The sequence below is a fragment of the Protomyctophum bolini genome (assembly GCF_963924005.1).
Source record: "Protomyctophum bolini genome assembly, chromosome: 9".
Taxonomy (NCBI): domain Eukaryota; kingdom Metazoa; phylum Chordata; class Actinopteri; order Myctophiformes; family Myctophidae; genus Protomyctophum; species Protomyctophum bolini.
This window is the reverse complement of record NC_137870.1, coordinates 20,933,355-20,949,860: the sequence shown is the minus strand read 5'-3', so window position 1 is coordinate 20,949,860 and position 16,506 is coordinate 20,933,355. Positions and strand designations below refer to the sequence as shown.

At 46.1% G+C, this 16,506-nt stretch overlaps 1 protein-coding gene across 2 annotated transcripts in view; it reads right to left on the bottom strand.

Moving 5' to 3' along the window:
- LOC308321651 (ephrin type-A receptor 4) overlaps positions 1-10,642 on the bottom strand; it is a 57,877-nt gene extending 47,235 nt beyond the window's left edge. For both annotated transcript variants that reach the window (XM_080772665.1, XM_080772666.1), the window contains exons 1-3: positions 10,422-10,642; positions 9,068-9,135; positions 6,139-6,802 (exon numbers count right to left, since the gene is read on the bottom strand). In XM_080772665.1, coding sequence (XP_080628791.1) covers positions 6,139-6,802; positions 9,068-9,135; positions 10,422-10,518 — 829 coding nt within the window. In that variant the 5' untranslated portion in view covers positions 10,519-10,642. The remainder of the gene's footprint in view (positions 1-6,138; positions 6,803-9,067; positions 9,136-10,421) is intronic.
- Between the last annotated feature and the right edge of the window lie 5,864 nt (positions 10,643-16,506).

Sequence of the window (16,506 nt, the reverse complement as noted above, 5' to 3'; positions counted from 1 at the left end):
AATCACCCCCCCCCCCCCCCCCTCACCCCTCCCCATTGCGGGCTTCAAAGAGAGGATGCTTTTCAAAAAGATGAGGCAGGACAGAGAGAGGCTACACAGAGACAGACACACGGCGAGCAAAGCGAGATCGACTGCAAAATCGTTTCCTCCGGTTTTAGGCCGATGCTAATGAGCTAGCTTAAGACTGGCGTTAATTCCAGGGCCCGTTTTATCCTGCGCTAATTTTTCTTTCTGTTCTTTGTGACCTCGTTGTTAAGCTGGCTGTTTAGTACAGCTAAATGCCTCGGTAACTGCCGCTGTGGGAGTGTTAGCCATCCGCTCGGGTCACACTCAAATGGCCGCTTCCTGTCCTAGATAGGGCACATGGTGGAGAGAGGGAGAGAAAGAGAGAGAGAGGGAGAGAGAGCGTAAGAGAGAGAGAGAGAGAGAGAGCGTAAGAGAGAGAGAGAGAGAGGGCGACGAGTGTCAACAACGACAGGAGGAACAAGCGCCGGCTCAGGACGGCAGCCCAAGCAGGAAAAACATTTCAGCGCCTCCGCTAATGACAGCTGAATTACTCCCCTGACACACACTGTGTGTGTGTGTGTGTGTGTGTGTGTGTGTGTGTGTGCGCGCGCGTGTGTGACTGTGTGTGTCACAGTGCGTGCATGACACTTGAACACAATCACATGTGTGTGTGCGTGTGCATATTGCACTAGTATACAGTATGTGCGTGGCGTGCATGTCCATGTTAGTGTGCACGGGCGTGCGTGCATGCGTGTGTAGCCTTATGCATGTCTCTCTCCCTCTCCCATGTTTTTGTAAGTAAGTGGATCTATGAATATCTAGGAATATATGACAATACCTGGAGGAGTTAAGCTATTTTATCGGATGGGGTGGTTGTTGCTTCTATAAGAGATTTTTGTATCATCCGCTCCTCCCTGCTCTTCACTAGGTAATAGATTTTCCATCTCTATTCAGCAGCAGCACAGAATGAACCTCTCTGGTGGCACGGGGAGTGATGAGTACATTCACCTCCATTTTCCTCCACTCCCAGTCTGTGGAGTGTGTGTGTGTGTGTGTGTGTGTGTGTCCATATGTGTGCATGCACACAGTGCATGTACTAATTGGACGTGACACTTTCTGTGTTCTTTTTGGATGTGCACACCCACATTGTGTTGGTTGGTGCATGCTCAATTGAATACACTTGCATGAGCGTGCGTGCATGCGTGTGTGTGTGTGTGTGTGTGTGTGTGTGTGTGTGTGTGTGTGTGTGTGTGTGTGTGAGCGTTGATGGGTGATAATGTTCAGTGTGGCGCTCCTGCCTCCCTCCCGCCTGCCACGGGTAATCTCATTATTCAGCCCACTTCCTATTGCTGCCACCAGAGACAGACACAGGCTGAACACTAACCACCACAATGACCGGGAGGAGGGGGGGGGAGAGAGAGAGAGAGAGAGGTGTACATGCAGGAGAGGGGGAGGGGGTGTCAGTAAAATCCTACTACCGGTAGTGCTAATTTAACTCTGAGAGTGTACAAACCAAACCACTACATTCTCTGAGTTACACAAAATGGACAAATTAGGATTTCACTGTGTAGGGAGGACAGAGACACAGGAGAACGACAGAGCTATTAGCACCAGAGCACCCTGTGTCTGTGCGTGCACAGGGGGGGGGGGGGGGGGGGGGCAGAGTGATTCTGTGTATTTAAAGCCACCGGGGACTGGCAGGCTAAATAGAATTATGTGGTGAATTTAAAATGATGCTCTCAAGTGCATATTTAACACTGTCAACAGAGAGGGAGAGAGAGGAGAGAGAGAGAGAGAGAGAGAGAGAGAGAGAGAGAGAGAGAGAGAGAGAGACAGACAGACAGAGAGAAAGAGAGAGGGAAAGAGAGACCTGAGGGAGACCTGAGAGCAGTCACACAATGAACGGAGCACAGAAAAGAATCCTCATCCCCGAAACCTCTTAATCCAATACGGGCCGGGGGAGAGTTCTCGGCTTAACGGAGGCTATTGGGAATAGAGAGGGGAGGGATTGGTACTGCCACTCCAACAGGAAACTGCTACCATCTCACACGCGCACGCACGCACGCACACACACGCACACGCACACATGCGCACGCACACACACAAACACAGACACTTACGTCACAATCCTTCCAAAGCTGTTAATTCACACACATGCACAAACACCGACAAACGGCGTTGAATCCACAACATGTGGGTTATAATAAAAGTGTTAGGGTGTTAGGAGTCAAAGGAGATCATAGGTTTCCTGTCCTTGAAGTCCGGTTTATTTGGATTTAGGTGTGTTGTGTGTGTGTGTGTGTGTGTGTGTGTGTAAGGGGTAACAACTCAACCATGCACTAACAGTCTGGAGTGTCTGACACCTAGCGCTTCAACCAGACTATATCCTTGACAAACTCAGATTCACCAACAAAGGCGACCTGAAAACCCCCCTTCGCTGCCTGCTCAATCGCCCAATAACTCTGAGAGCAATGCAGAGTCGGAGACACACGACTCTCATGCAAATTTTCCTCACGCTTTTACAAAAATATACAAACTCATTATTTCCCTGTGCTGACTCGCCAAGTAAACGCTGCCAGACTCTCTCTCACAGACACACACACGCACACACACACGCGCGCGCGCACAGCTTTTCACGTTCTCTTTCTGTGTATCTGAGTAGCTTGTCATCACCTCTGCACGGTAGTTGAAACCCCCTCACCAGATGAGGAGCGAGAGAGACAACCTGGCCCCCTCCCATTCCCTCTGAGAGAAAGCTTCCCAAATGCAAATAGACAGAGTCCCCACTCCTTAGATCAGGGGCCCGGTGGCCCTCAGTGCCCCACTGCCCTTGGTCCCTGTGTGTACATCCTGGCCACCCTTGGCCCATGAGCGGGTGCACACACACACACACACACACACACACGCACACACACACACACACACTGCACCCCCCAGCTGTCAAAACCTTGACGTCTTAATCAATCGTAGGCCCACGACCCTGTCAGACAGGCCAGTAAGATGGATGAAGAAGGGGGCGACCTTTGACCTCTGCCAGGGGTGGAGAATACAAGCCCCCCATGCCCCCACCCCCAACAACGCCAACCCCACTCAGCCTCGCTGCTGCCCTGAACAATGATGGAGGAGAACCCCATTCATGGCAGGCTGGGAACCGGGGGCTGTGGTGCCCTTGTAACCCTGCACGCATACAAGACAAGCACAGACACAAGCACACACACACACACACACACACACACACACACACGCATAGACTCACTCACAATTAGGCTTGTCTGCTGCAGCCGGAGAAACTCTCAACAGAAAACTTAGCAAAGTAATATCAGTTCAAACTACATGTATGAGTATGCACCCACGCATGCATTGAGTTGCACCGCTAATTAAACTACTTAAAGCGTTGAAGAATATTCACCTATTATGTCTATTTTTGCAAATGTTTGTCTACTTTTGCCTACTATAACATGCCCAGAATAGCGACGCTGGGTTCATGTGGTAAATACACTTCTATCCTTTACTACAACTGAGTAAATGCAACACATTTCTGACTCACTCACAGACACACAAATGTCCTCCTAAACTCCCACTTTCCCTGCCTCCCAGTCCAGCTCCTTGTTAAGTCTCTCGGTCAACATTGTCCCATAGAAGTTGAGCCCCTCTCCCATAGAGCCTGTCACACAGAGGAATATCTCTCCCATAGAGCCTGTCACACAGAGGAATATTAACCAGCTCATCAGTGCACTTGAAGACTGACAGTGGCCAGCACCTTTTAACCCTTCAAACACTAGTGCTGACCCCACACAGACACCTCTGGCATCTATGGAGGCTAACACAGAATGTGAACATGTCTACAACTAGGTTCAGCGGCCAGATGGGTTGGATCTTGGTGCGTCTCAACTGGTGTGTACCATTGAGGGAGCTTTACTGGTCTGTAAGCTGATACCACAAGGTGAACTGGAACATGATCAAATGCTACTCAGTGGGACCTGAATGGATACGTTGGCTCCAAAACTAATATTACAGACTCTGAAGCTGTCAGACTGTGCATAAATCACACGAGGCCAGGGATTCTGAGCTCCAACATGCGGATGGCATTGGCAACAGTTACTTATTTCAATCCAAGCCGAATGGGAAAGATAATGCATCTTTCGTCGATTTCCTTCTCGAGGGCAAGCCGAATTTATGGCAAAGATCAGCATTTTCATTTTGACTTGAAACAGGATAGCTTATGGTTGTGTGTTTCGCTTTAAACCCCTCTTCAAAGACGATTTAGCCCAGGTTCTGTGGCTAGTAACTCCCCCTCTGGTCTCCTTCCTTCATCTCTCCATCTCACTGGTTCTTTGAAGCCCACCCTGGGGAGAGAAACCTGGCCTGAGCCATCTATTTGCCTGTGACAGGGCAAGATGGGCAGCATTCCAAACTGAAATTCTTACAGCCGACATGCTACCCTGTTACACACACAGACAACCATCTGTGACCGTTTGCACCCCTTTGCCCCAAACTCCACCCACCTACCCAAACAGTCTGCACTACCCCTAAATCACTGAACCTGTTTGTCATGCAATTAGTCCTCTGAGACTGGCTCCCCTGTAAATTAAGAGAGGTGGAGTGGTCCATCCCCCTGTTAATCACCCGTGCCCGGCCTCTGACCCCACGCTGGAACAGCACACTGCATTTGGAAGGGTGCAGGAGTGGGTGGATGGGGGGGTTACCAATAAACCTGCCTGGCAGAATAACCATCCCCCTGTCTGGCCAGTCCACAGAGAGAGGCACAATTCATTATCCACGACACAGCTGCTGTGCACAGGAGCAAGACACCCACAATACACTGCTGCATGACATGGTACAGTACACATACTATAGTACATGCAGTAACTACTATACACTCTGAGAACCCTGCATTTTAAAGTGAGATTGAAATCCTGTACACGCTGATTTGTGCTTAAAATCCATGGCGGCATGGATATGGACAGACCTGTAGTCGAGTTCTGTTGCTCTCTCTGATGTTTGAGGAGTGTTGCCATGCTATTTCTCTGCATCGTTGGCATACTGACAGCTATATCATGGCCATGATTTGAGAAGGCAGGCACAGAGGCCCCTTCATCGACCTGAAACCCTCATCAAACGATACCATATAAAAAAAACGATAAGCAAAGGCCTGAATAAACAGCAATAGAGGGCTTTTTCAACACCATCTCGCTGCTGTGTACTTTCACTTCTCTCATACCTGCCTGGAATGATAAGCTCTCCTCTGTCGATCTCTCTCACCCAGCTTTAAACCGCATTGGGAATATGTGAAAGAGGGGGAGTGGGGACAAACCGTGGAGCTTTCTCAACGGCCTGTGTTACCAATCCTCTTGGGACCCACACAGTTGCACAACAGCTCCCAACGGACCACCTAATTACTCCATTTACAATCATCATCGTCTCCATCACCCAGCCACGTATCAGGAAGAGGAGCGTGGAGAGTGAGTGGACAGGAAGGGGGGGAAAACTACCAAGTGAGAGGCGGGTGAACATTGGGAGAGAGAAAGAGAGAGAGAGAGAGAGAGAGAGAGAGAGAGAGAGAGAGAGAGAGAGAGAGAGAGAGAGAGAGAGAGAGAGAGAGAGAGAGAAGAAGAAAGGGGAAAATTGGCCTATATCTTGCCCATCTATAAACTTATTTGCCATTTTTTACTATTTTGAAAACCCTTTTAAAATAGACAAAACAGCTCACAATGTGTTGATGTAGATCGGCTGTAGATTGAACTATTTTAAAATGTTTTTCAAAATAGAAGTGCCACAATTTGGAGTCGCACCACCCTGGAGTCGTTTTTATGTGCAAATTGCAATGGTGTTTTAACTTTGTATTTAGGGTTTCTTCCTGGAGGCTGAACCCTTGACAGTCAAACGGGCCAATGAAATAAACAGTAATATAGTGACATCACACTATCAGCCCCTCCCCTATCATACAACTACAGCTGTGGGTGCGGCCTCAGTTCAGGTGGATCACCACCCATCACCACCCACCAGGCAAACCAGGCATACTTAATGAACAGGTGGGCGTGCCCACATATAAAAACAACATTTTAACAAATAGTAAACAAAAAAAGAACAAAGCTAAAAACAAAGAAAACAAGAAAAAGGCTGTTTCTTTACCTTGGCATTCCCCATTGCGCTCCTCATATCCGGGGTTACACAGGCAGTTCCCAATGGGAACCAGCCACTCTCCGTCAGCCCCGCAGTACATCTTTGGAACTTCCCTTTCCTCCGAATTATCCACACACGAGCCGCGCACTTCCACGAGCGAGGAGGTATCGGCTCCGGTGATAGTATCAGGGAACTGGGCCAAGTTACGGACGGCCAAGGGGCACTTCTTGTAGAAGACCCTCACAGACACCAGTGCGATACAAGCCCCGACATCCTGAAAGGCCAAGTAGAAGCCCTTGCGGGTCAAGGCGCCCACATCGCGAACCTCCGTGTTGAGCTTCATGATGCGGTCGCCGATGTCAACCTGCGTGAAGCTCTCGTCGGCCGCCACGGTGTCAATCTTGCCGAACTGGTTCTCGCGAATGTAGCGCTCCTTGTCGTTGTTCGACTCGTAGTAGTAGAGATTGAAGGTCTCCTTGCAGGTGCCCATTACGCCCGGCAGACTGTTGCAGTCCCGCAAGGTGAACTTGATCTCGATGTAGACACGCTGGGCCCCACCGCGAGGGATCCAGTCGGTACGGAGCCAGTTGTTCTGGTTCGGCTCCATGACATTACACACCTGGTATGTCCGGATGGGAATGTTCTTTTCATCCATGATGCTCACCTCCTCCCACTACGGGTAGAACAACAACAGAACAAGGTCATGTGAAGGTCAAATGTACGAGTCTGGAACTTCTTTCTCTCTGTCTTTTTAAGAAATTAAGTCTTGGCCTCTGGGACTCAAGCTTCAGTACAGAAATACATTGCTGTTCTGTTGGGACCCAACAGACGTGACCCCATGACCTATTTCGGGCCCAGACCCATAGTTTAAGAAGCAAAACACTAGATTAGCGTCAACACAATAATAGAAAATATTATTACAGCAATAAAGGAGTGTTTCCTTAATATTACACATGAGGCATCAGACAAATACCAGAATTATGTCCTGTCAAACAATTACAGAAATAATGGGCTGTGTGAGATAAAAAGCAAACATATGAGGCAGCACATGCCAAGACTGAGATTTACCAATGGAGGAAAAAAAAGATTTGCTCAATATTTGAGTCTCAACAGACCAATTAATTGTTGGCTATATTTTATATACCGGCGTAGTATAGCAGACATGTTGGGTCCTTATATAGAACCATACAGATGTTAAGATTCATGATTTCAGTGTCGCTGTGGTAAAATAATGTTCTAATAAGTCTCATGCGTGCATAAAAACAAGTCTCTCTTCAATGTTCAGAAGAAATATAGAGACTATAGGCTATATTGGAATATGAGGGGAAACAGATGTTTAGGGTAAAGTGAGTGTGTAGGCCTATGTGTGGGGGTCTGTGAATCAATACTAATGATCTAATGTGTGCCTGCTTAACATCTGCATACATGATAGGCAAGGTAAGACGTTTCTGAAGGTACGCCTAAGCCTACACATGTTCACCTACTGTTATTAGTATGAACTCATAGGAAAGAGACGTGGACATACAGCGCATGGATTATGTTATCGAGCAGTCTGGTTTATTTTCGCTGAGCTGGAATGTTTGTTTTACTTGTGATTTAGTTTCCCATTCCAACAGAGTATCTGCTGCAAATGCTTGTGTCTTGAAAGCTTCAAAGTGGCCTGTTCTCTTACATTTTTCACAATAGGCATTAAAAATAGCCTTTGGTTTAACTGCCTTTTAAATAAAAAGAGACAAGCCCAGGCCGTTAGCCCATTTAGTGGAGCTGTTCAAAACAAAATGATCGCAGAATGGGATATGGGTTAGTGGTGATACAGTTGATTTGACAGCTTTATCAGGAACAATCTGGTTTTAAAGCCGAATACCCTGAGGTAAGGTCGATAACACTAAACATGGCTGCGGCCGTATAGGACTTTGACAAAGTGTCTATCACTCCCCGCTGATCTATTCCGCTGCTTTCTTCCCTCTGCCTCTTTTTATTGTGGAAATCAAGCCGAGTCGCGATAAGGCCGCACCTTTCCCCGATAGCAGGGAGAGGGAGAATGGGGGCAATTGGTCGTAATGAGAGCGGCTGAATGTGGCCCTGTTGACGCTGCCAGGAGCCTGTCAATCACATGGCTGTGATCACACGGGGCACAACACTGGCCAAGTTCATTTAACGCCTAATCAACAAAGCCGAAATGGAGGCGCATGCTGTCACATTCTATTTCGCTGGGTTGATGTTCCTGGATGGTGTAGAATGCATGGTGAGTGGTGACCATGTTATACGCCTTCTAAAAATGGCCAAATGGCTTACCCATGCAGGGCGGTATGGTGCAGCGAGGCTTCTGTGTTTTTAAAACCTCATGCAGCGTCCTTGTTTTAGCTATAACGACTTACGACACCCTGACCCAACTGCTGAGGGTCGAGGCGACGGTGTGTGTTGTGTGCACGACCTGCTGCGCACCCCGGGGCCCCTGGCGGCCACCCCGGACAGTCGCGCTCTGTTACCTTATCAGCACCATTATAGATATCCCAATTAGACCGCAGGATCACACATTTAATCCGATCGCATTCCCTATCGCTTTATTGCCCGATCCAATCGTCCCGCGGCAGGGACTGAAACCCGCTGCCCTTTCCCTTCATTCATCCATTCCAGCAGGCCCTTTCTCCGCTGCCAAGTCCCCCGCTCTCCCCCTCGCCTCAGCGGGGAAAGGGATATAAAGTTTCTCCACAAAGACCGATTCAATCCACCGTCTATTCAGGAAACCCGACGCCCGCTGCAGTAGGCTATCTGCCTCGCATCTGACCATTACAGCGAGTGGTTTGAGGGAGAGAAGAGAGAGAGGAGGGGGCGAAGGCCGGTATGCCTATTATTATAGAGGACATTATCTCTCCATTTTTACTCAACGGGGGACCATACGTCCCAACGAGAGAGAGGACTTTTCTCTTTTACTTACCCCTCCTTCTGTCGGGTTGGCGACCCAACCTAGTTCCCCCTGTACAGATCTGGAGTCCAGTAACGTGACTGAAAAACAAGAGCGGAGAGAAAGACACATGTGAGCAGTGAGTCCCGTTCCTGCATGATCTCACAATGCACTTCAAAGTTCAACAACTTAATGCACACAAAAAATAGTGATAGTATCGGCAGGAAACAAAACACCGTTTGTGGAGGAGAATAGTGTTGATAGGCTTCATGCTATTCAGATTATGATGGTAATAATTAGAGACATAAGACATTAATAAAAGTATAGGACAATTTGTTATAATTCCCACATTTGCGTTAGGCCTGTGCGCGTGTGCATCTCCTTATTTAATGCAACTATAGCCTACACAAAATAGCCTTATAAAGAATTTAAGAAATACTAAACGCGCATGTGGAATTTATTGTCATTATCTCAGATTTGCCATATATTTTAATATCTAGGCCTATGTCCAAAATGAACATGCTCTGCAGAGAAATAAGGCCTGTTTATTTCCCACGGTATCCTATTTTCCCTTCTGAAATAAGGTCCAAAAACCTTTAGCATTAGAGAGAATTAGTTTTGGCGATTGTTTGAATTCAACGACGCAGGCTTTTATTTACATTTGATGACTGTAGGCTATTCAGTGTTTGTATCGCCCAGTAAACTATTTGGTGAATTTTAGGCTTTCTTACTGCAATTGTTCATTCGATTGGTGTATAAAAATCAGAGCTACCAAGAATGTGCATAGGCTGAACTTCATATTTGTATTGTGTGTCAGTGGCCTTTTCACTATAGTCTACGACCAAGACAACGGACTGCTTCCCATAGCTAAATAAGAACAAGCTGCTTCAAGCGAAAATAATCATAATCGAATGGATTTCTTTGTGCAGGCTGTTGGTGTGAAGTGTGTAGGCTAGTACACTATAGTCCTACATTGGAAGACTAAAGAAAAATGCTGAAACTGGACACTTGCGCCCGGACCCTGCAGGAGCCCCAATGCCCCATGCAAGCCTCGCTCCCAGCCCAGGGCTTTAAGTGGCACGGAGAAAGGGAGAGCCGAGATGAACAACAGCCGATGCGCATTTGGACAGCCCGTTCCGTTCCGCTCTCCGGGTGCACTGCACAAAAATCTCGCAAAGAAGGAAAAAAAAAGTCGCTTTGCGTAAAGGTGACCATGGTTGTTTTTTCCCCACATTGCAACTGCGTGCGTCTCCGCGCACCATTCCGGAGAAGCGACGTACGGGACAGCGGAGCGGGGCTCTGCTCTCACCACGAGATGAAGTCAAAACTCTCCCGGAGAAAACAGCAACAACTCTCCGCCGCAGTTCTCCCCAGTCCCCAACCTTACCTTCATTTGGGGGGTATATCCGTGCCGCCGAAACAAAGGTAGAAATCCCAAGCAGTAAAGAGGTCGCCGTAAACAAAATCCCTGCCATGAGTGCCATTTGTGGTTGCTCGTTTTTTTGTGTCCTCGTCGTTGCTCTTCTCACAGGTCTTGCTCTCTCTCTCTCTTTCTCTCTCTCTCTCCCTGTGGAATATCTGTTTGAAGCGGAGAGAGCGACGCACCAAGCACACACACGTACACACTCACACAGCACACTCACACACAACCAGGAGGCGGGTCTACTCTGTGCGCTCTGACGCGACCGTCATCCATATAGGAAACGCAGTGGACGGGAAAAGAGGGGCAAATAATCATTAACTGCCCTCCCCCCCACCCCCATTTAGGAGTGGACAGCGGTTAGAGGCGAGATGAGACTGTGCGCGTGGGTAACATTCTCCCTGCCTGGCATTTTGATGTCTTTGCATTGTTTGTGGATGAGAGAGGATGCAACGGTGGCACTGGCCGGCGACTATAATGAGATATCGAATTGATATGTTTAGTTGAACTAAGAAAAAATGTTTCACTAATGAACAAAGACAGCGAGTGTGTAGGCTAATCATCTCTAAAACGGCGCCTTTCCTACAGCCTACTTATTGAGCATGACCTTCCTTCCTTTTATACAAAAACAAACAAACAAAAAAAATCATTTAAATTCTTAACATCGTTATTTATGTGCGTAAAATTCAACGTTTCGGTTTAATTTTTTGTTCGCCCCTCCAATGGTCTTTCTCATTCACAATACATTGGTCCTGCATGTAGTCTGGCTCCAGTCAAGCGCAGCGCTGTCCAAGGTGAACCGCATTAGACCAAGGTCGCCACCTAGCGGAAACATTGACGGCTGTTCTGTCTCAAAATTGGATTATAGAACAAGTATGAGCATGACCCGCTAACGTTACACGGTATTGCACTTTGTGGAATTGACGATGCCCTTTTTTGCGACGAACACAGAGCCTCTATTGGATTATCGTCACACGCTAATATTCTTATATTATCAACTTATCAAGGCTTTCTTTGAAATTAATAAATGTAGCCTATAAGCTGTTTTGCGAGAAATTTGAGCAAATTAATATTGAGCAGCTCTGTGCCATCATTGATGCTTGAAAGGTGAATGGTCCAGAAATCGATATAGAACTATCGTTAATTCTTGAGCTTTGCCCCCAGGCCAGACAAAGGAAGCATATTATAGGCCTACTGCCTGGTCTGAGTGGGAACTGGGGAACTCCAGCTGTTTTGGTTTTGGACTCTAGTGTCCGCACAGTGCTCTGTCTCTCTCTCTCTCTCTCAGTCTCTCTCTATTTGATGACTTCCTAAGTTCCTACGCAGGTCCCCTCTGCTCTGCTCTGCTCTGCTCTGCTCCCACGGGATGTGGCCAGTCAGCCAGCAGGCAGGCGAGTTGCAGCTGCAGCAGATGAGCTCGTCACTGTGTGGGCAGGTTAGGGCGTTCCACATGGCCTCACACTGCAGCCGATGAATATAGGCTAAGTCTACTATAATCATTATTGTTGTAGCTACAAAGGTGGTGGAGTCTGGACAGACAGGACAGTAGGCCTAATATGGACAGTATAGTAGCCAATAGCCATTATATAAGTACTTAGCCCACTCAAGTATATTCATTTTTATCTAAGATGTCAAAGAAAAATTGTGAAAATGTCACAAAGTTTGGGTCCTTCCTAAGAGTTAGTCCCTTGGTCAAAAGTAGACAATATTTCTATTTAAAATGTAGTGGACAAATACTCAAAAAATGTACAACTGTACCTACTGTAATCAAGTACTGTACTGTAGTTACTGTCCACCACTGATCTAACATTGCTTTTTCGCCAGACCATGAAGCAAGATTAAGCTAGGCCTAGCCCTATACACTGTTGCATGCTCAGTGTTAAATGTGTTAAATGTGGTGTATAAGTGATATGTTTTTGTTAAAATAAGTGTTAGCTCTACATTTCCATAATTTCTATAGACAAGTAGAGTCAGTGTCAAGTAACTAGATGTCTCCCCGTGCGGTCTCCAGCTCTGTATAGGTCAGGATGCCAATCGTATCCAATCAGCAGAGAGAACCCATCCCAACAATTTAAATTGGAATTGATGAAACAAGAACATTAGCTGTCAAAATCGGAATTGGAACACTATCGAAGCTTGTAATTTCTCTCTCCTGATTGGTTGAAATTGGTGGAATTGCAGTTTTTTGTTTGTTTTTGTTTTTAATAAACACTAAATGTGAATTCAACACATACACATAAAAAAACAGTGCTGCAACAAATGTATGAAGCAATCAAAACTGCAGCATCACTTGGAGACAACCAATCACTTCCAAGGTACTCCCAAATGTCTCAAATGAGCTAGCTTTAAAAGTCTTATCACATTTTGTGGAGTGCTTAAAACAGTTTTATTTTATATGCTACACAAGTGGGGGTCCCTGCTCCATCTTGCTCTCAGCTAAGTGGTCCTTCGCCTGAAAAACATTGAAGACCCCTGTTTTAGCAATCAATGATTACTCTTAGAATATTAGAGCTTTAACCTTTTAACATTATATATATTTTTTTAAACAAAAACCCATCACAGCACCTTTAATTGACCTTACATTTTTATTACTCATTTGTATACTCTGCCTGAAGAAGGCCGAAAGGCCGAAACGTACTACGACTCTTATCTAAGTAAAAACTCTTGAACCAGCAAGTGGCGGTGTGTGGGTCTCTCCTCCTTCTCCAAACCGTTTGCTGCTCTGCCAGGAAGCAAATTAAACCGGGTGTGCGGAATCTCTCTATATACTCTGAGTTACAAATGGATAAATTAACACAGATGATTTTTCTGTGTAGGCTTATTGCCTCATTTTGATCATCTTAAATAGAATAATGGAAACAGCTAAGCTAATAGCTAAACTAGGCTTAAGACTAAGAGACATGATCACAACTATTGTGATCACGTGTTTGACTATTCACAAGTAGTTCAGACATATCCAGTGTCTTTCAGTTTCACCTCACAATAAAGCCCACATGTATGAATATTTCCTTGTGTAGAAATACACTCTGCAGCCTCTAGCATTCAAACCTGGCAGCGCTCTCGCGCTGCGGTTCACATGTCTTGTTGGAGCTGTCATACCGCCCTCTGAGTTCCAAGACTTTGCCATGACATATTCTGATCCTGCCCATACAAGGAAACATGTACACGTTTTTCTCATAGTATGTATGGGTGATCTCATTGTGAATAGACCTGCCTTTGTCTCCCATGCTCAGACAGAAGTGGTTCCCCTCACCGATGCTACTCCAGTGAGAAGAAGAATGCTGTTTCTTTTTCCATTACTGGACTGTGAGGGTAGCTATAGGATCCTGATCTTGAACTACTCAAGGAAATTATGGGAGACCAAGAAGTGGGGGGCTGTAGAGAGAGGATGAAGCTATGTGTCTTTGACTATTTTGTGTACATTAGTGCAGTGGTTGTCAAAATGTTCATGTCAAGGACCCCCAAATTGGTAGGTATTTGGCTGCGATGTTGTGCCATAAGAAAATAAAAGTTACCATTCAACACATTGTGAGTTTGTAGATGGGCTATTTTCAAACAGACACAAAATAAAATAGGACTTCAGTGTTTAAACTGTTCCTCATTTTCCTAGACCCCCTGGAAACCCTTCAAGGACCCCTGGGGGCCTCAGACCTAAGTGTGCAGTGTCCTGATGTGTAAGCACAGCTTTTTGTCTGCATGCCTATGTAGGCTACTTGCGTATGGGTTAGGGGTGTGCTGAAATATAGATATTGTGATATATATCGATACGTCCTCCCGATATCGATTATTAAAATATCTGAAAAAAAATATATATATATATATATATATATATATATATATATATTATTATTATTATTTTTGAAATTTGAAATGTTGTTCATAATGAAGTGATGAACAACATGTTTAGAAAAGGAGGAAATGACAGCTAAAAAGCAAATCCCACTCTCAGATTCCACAGCAACCAGAAGTAGCTTACTGAATTACTGGATTGTGATTTGTCCAAACAGCTTTGTGGGAATACAAAATTCAAGTCCAGTCTGACACCAGTCATAATGGTCAGTTGGTGGTTGTAAGAATGACCGTGTTAGTGGCTGGAGAAACAGTACAGAGGCATTGGTAAAGGTTAACCAATGGTATGTTTACTCACCAAAGGAGCACTACCAACTGGCATAAATGCAGGAAGCTCTCTACTCCCAGCACAGACTTCAGTTCACTGGCAAAATGGCAGCCTTTTATACCCAGCTGGAGATAATGAGAATGGACTATACCATTTACAGGCCGGGGTGTCTTCAAATGAGATCATACCAATAAATAACCTTAAACAAGTTTACAAGTTTCTGTGAACTACATGAACTATACAAGTTATATAATAGTCCTTCACACTACAACATAAATAATCAATCACAACAGCACATCTTAACCCCCCCTGCTATCCTGACATGGTCCAACCCAATCCTTACTGAAACACATCACAGGCAATTGTTAGGCATTCAATCAAACGAACAATAGAACTCCACATTATTGCACTTCCCAAACATATTGAATCTATAACCCACATTGCACTTGCCCCTCATGTTTGTTAATCAGCAAGCATTTCCCCAGGTGGAACTTGTTGGCTGAGTGGCCATCTCAGCTAAACAGGAAACGGTATTCAACAAAAAAATCATGACTGCAAAATACAACTGTGCAAGTTAATAAAGTGCCAATATGCTGTTCAGAATAAGTAACAGAGGACCACTCTGTTACAGTGGTGTTTGTGAGGCATTATGATGATACCAGTGATAGTGGTCAGATGGTGGTGTTTGTGAGGTATTATGATGAGGTTATGAGGCAAAGGGGGAGTTTGAGTATTAATTTAGTGTTTATAGACAGCTATGTGTGTCCCTCCCTGTGGCCGAGCACGAAAATAGTAGTTGCAGATATCGTGATATATCGTTGATGAAATTTCATACAATATATATATCGTAAATATCGCAATATATTGAATATCGTGATATTATCCTTATCGAGGGCCTAATATCGCAATATATATGAGGTACCCATATCGTCCCACCCCTAGTATGGGTGTGACTGTGTGTGCCCACACCTGCACTGAAGGTATATTGTCCTAATGAGTCATGAAGGTCTCCGGGGATTCCGTACGGTAGTGGTCTTTCTGTAGTGGTCTCTCTGGACAAAACATTTCTAACAACATAATAATGCACACGTGGCATCTTGCCAATTATATCCCTCAGCATCAATTGCCAGCACCACCTGAAAGACACTTTGTTTTCCCCCTGACGACGGGCCCAGCAACCCCCCAAAAAAGCCAGAGGGTAACTTGAAGACTCACTTTTGATCATTTTGACCGAACAGTGGGTGAAGACACCAAAGAGGGGTCCATTGATGGATGGGTGGGTCCAAAATGGAAGGTAAAGCGTCTCTTGTGTTCCTTTGTTTGTGTCACAGCGTTTTTGATTGATTGCTCCCGGACTGTTGTCTTCATCCCTTAAATTGGCATGTGTTTTTTCTTTTTTTTATGCGACAAGACACCCACCTCCTCACTCCCACTCTCTCTTCCTTCCACCCCTCCCTCCTTCCCTCTCAGCTTTCCCCAGATGGCACCTACTGCCCACACATCTGCATTGTGTGCCAATCACAGATCGCTCACTATAGCATGCATGTGCACTCAAAGTAGCACACACACACACACACACACGCACACACTCGCCCGCGCGCGCACACACACACACACGCACGCGCACGCAGACGCACATTCACATTCACTTACTCACATCCTTCCAGGTGGGTGCACCAGGGATTATTTTAATTGCAGATTTGGTGAAAGCCTCCAAATCCCTCTGCCCTCTCTTCCATCCCCACCTCACTGAATACAGTTTGGGCCATTGTTTCAGGAGAGATCTGGCTGATCCCCAAGCAGCACCGGAGCCCTATATGGCCCTCCTGCCGAGCTCTGACCCCCAGGCTATGGGCCCAGCCCAACGCCTCCGGAGTGGACCCCAGCCCCATGCAGTGTCCCTGGAGGTCAGCACACATAGGAGCTGGAGCTCAG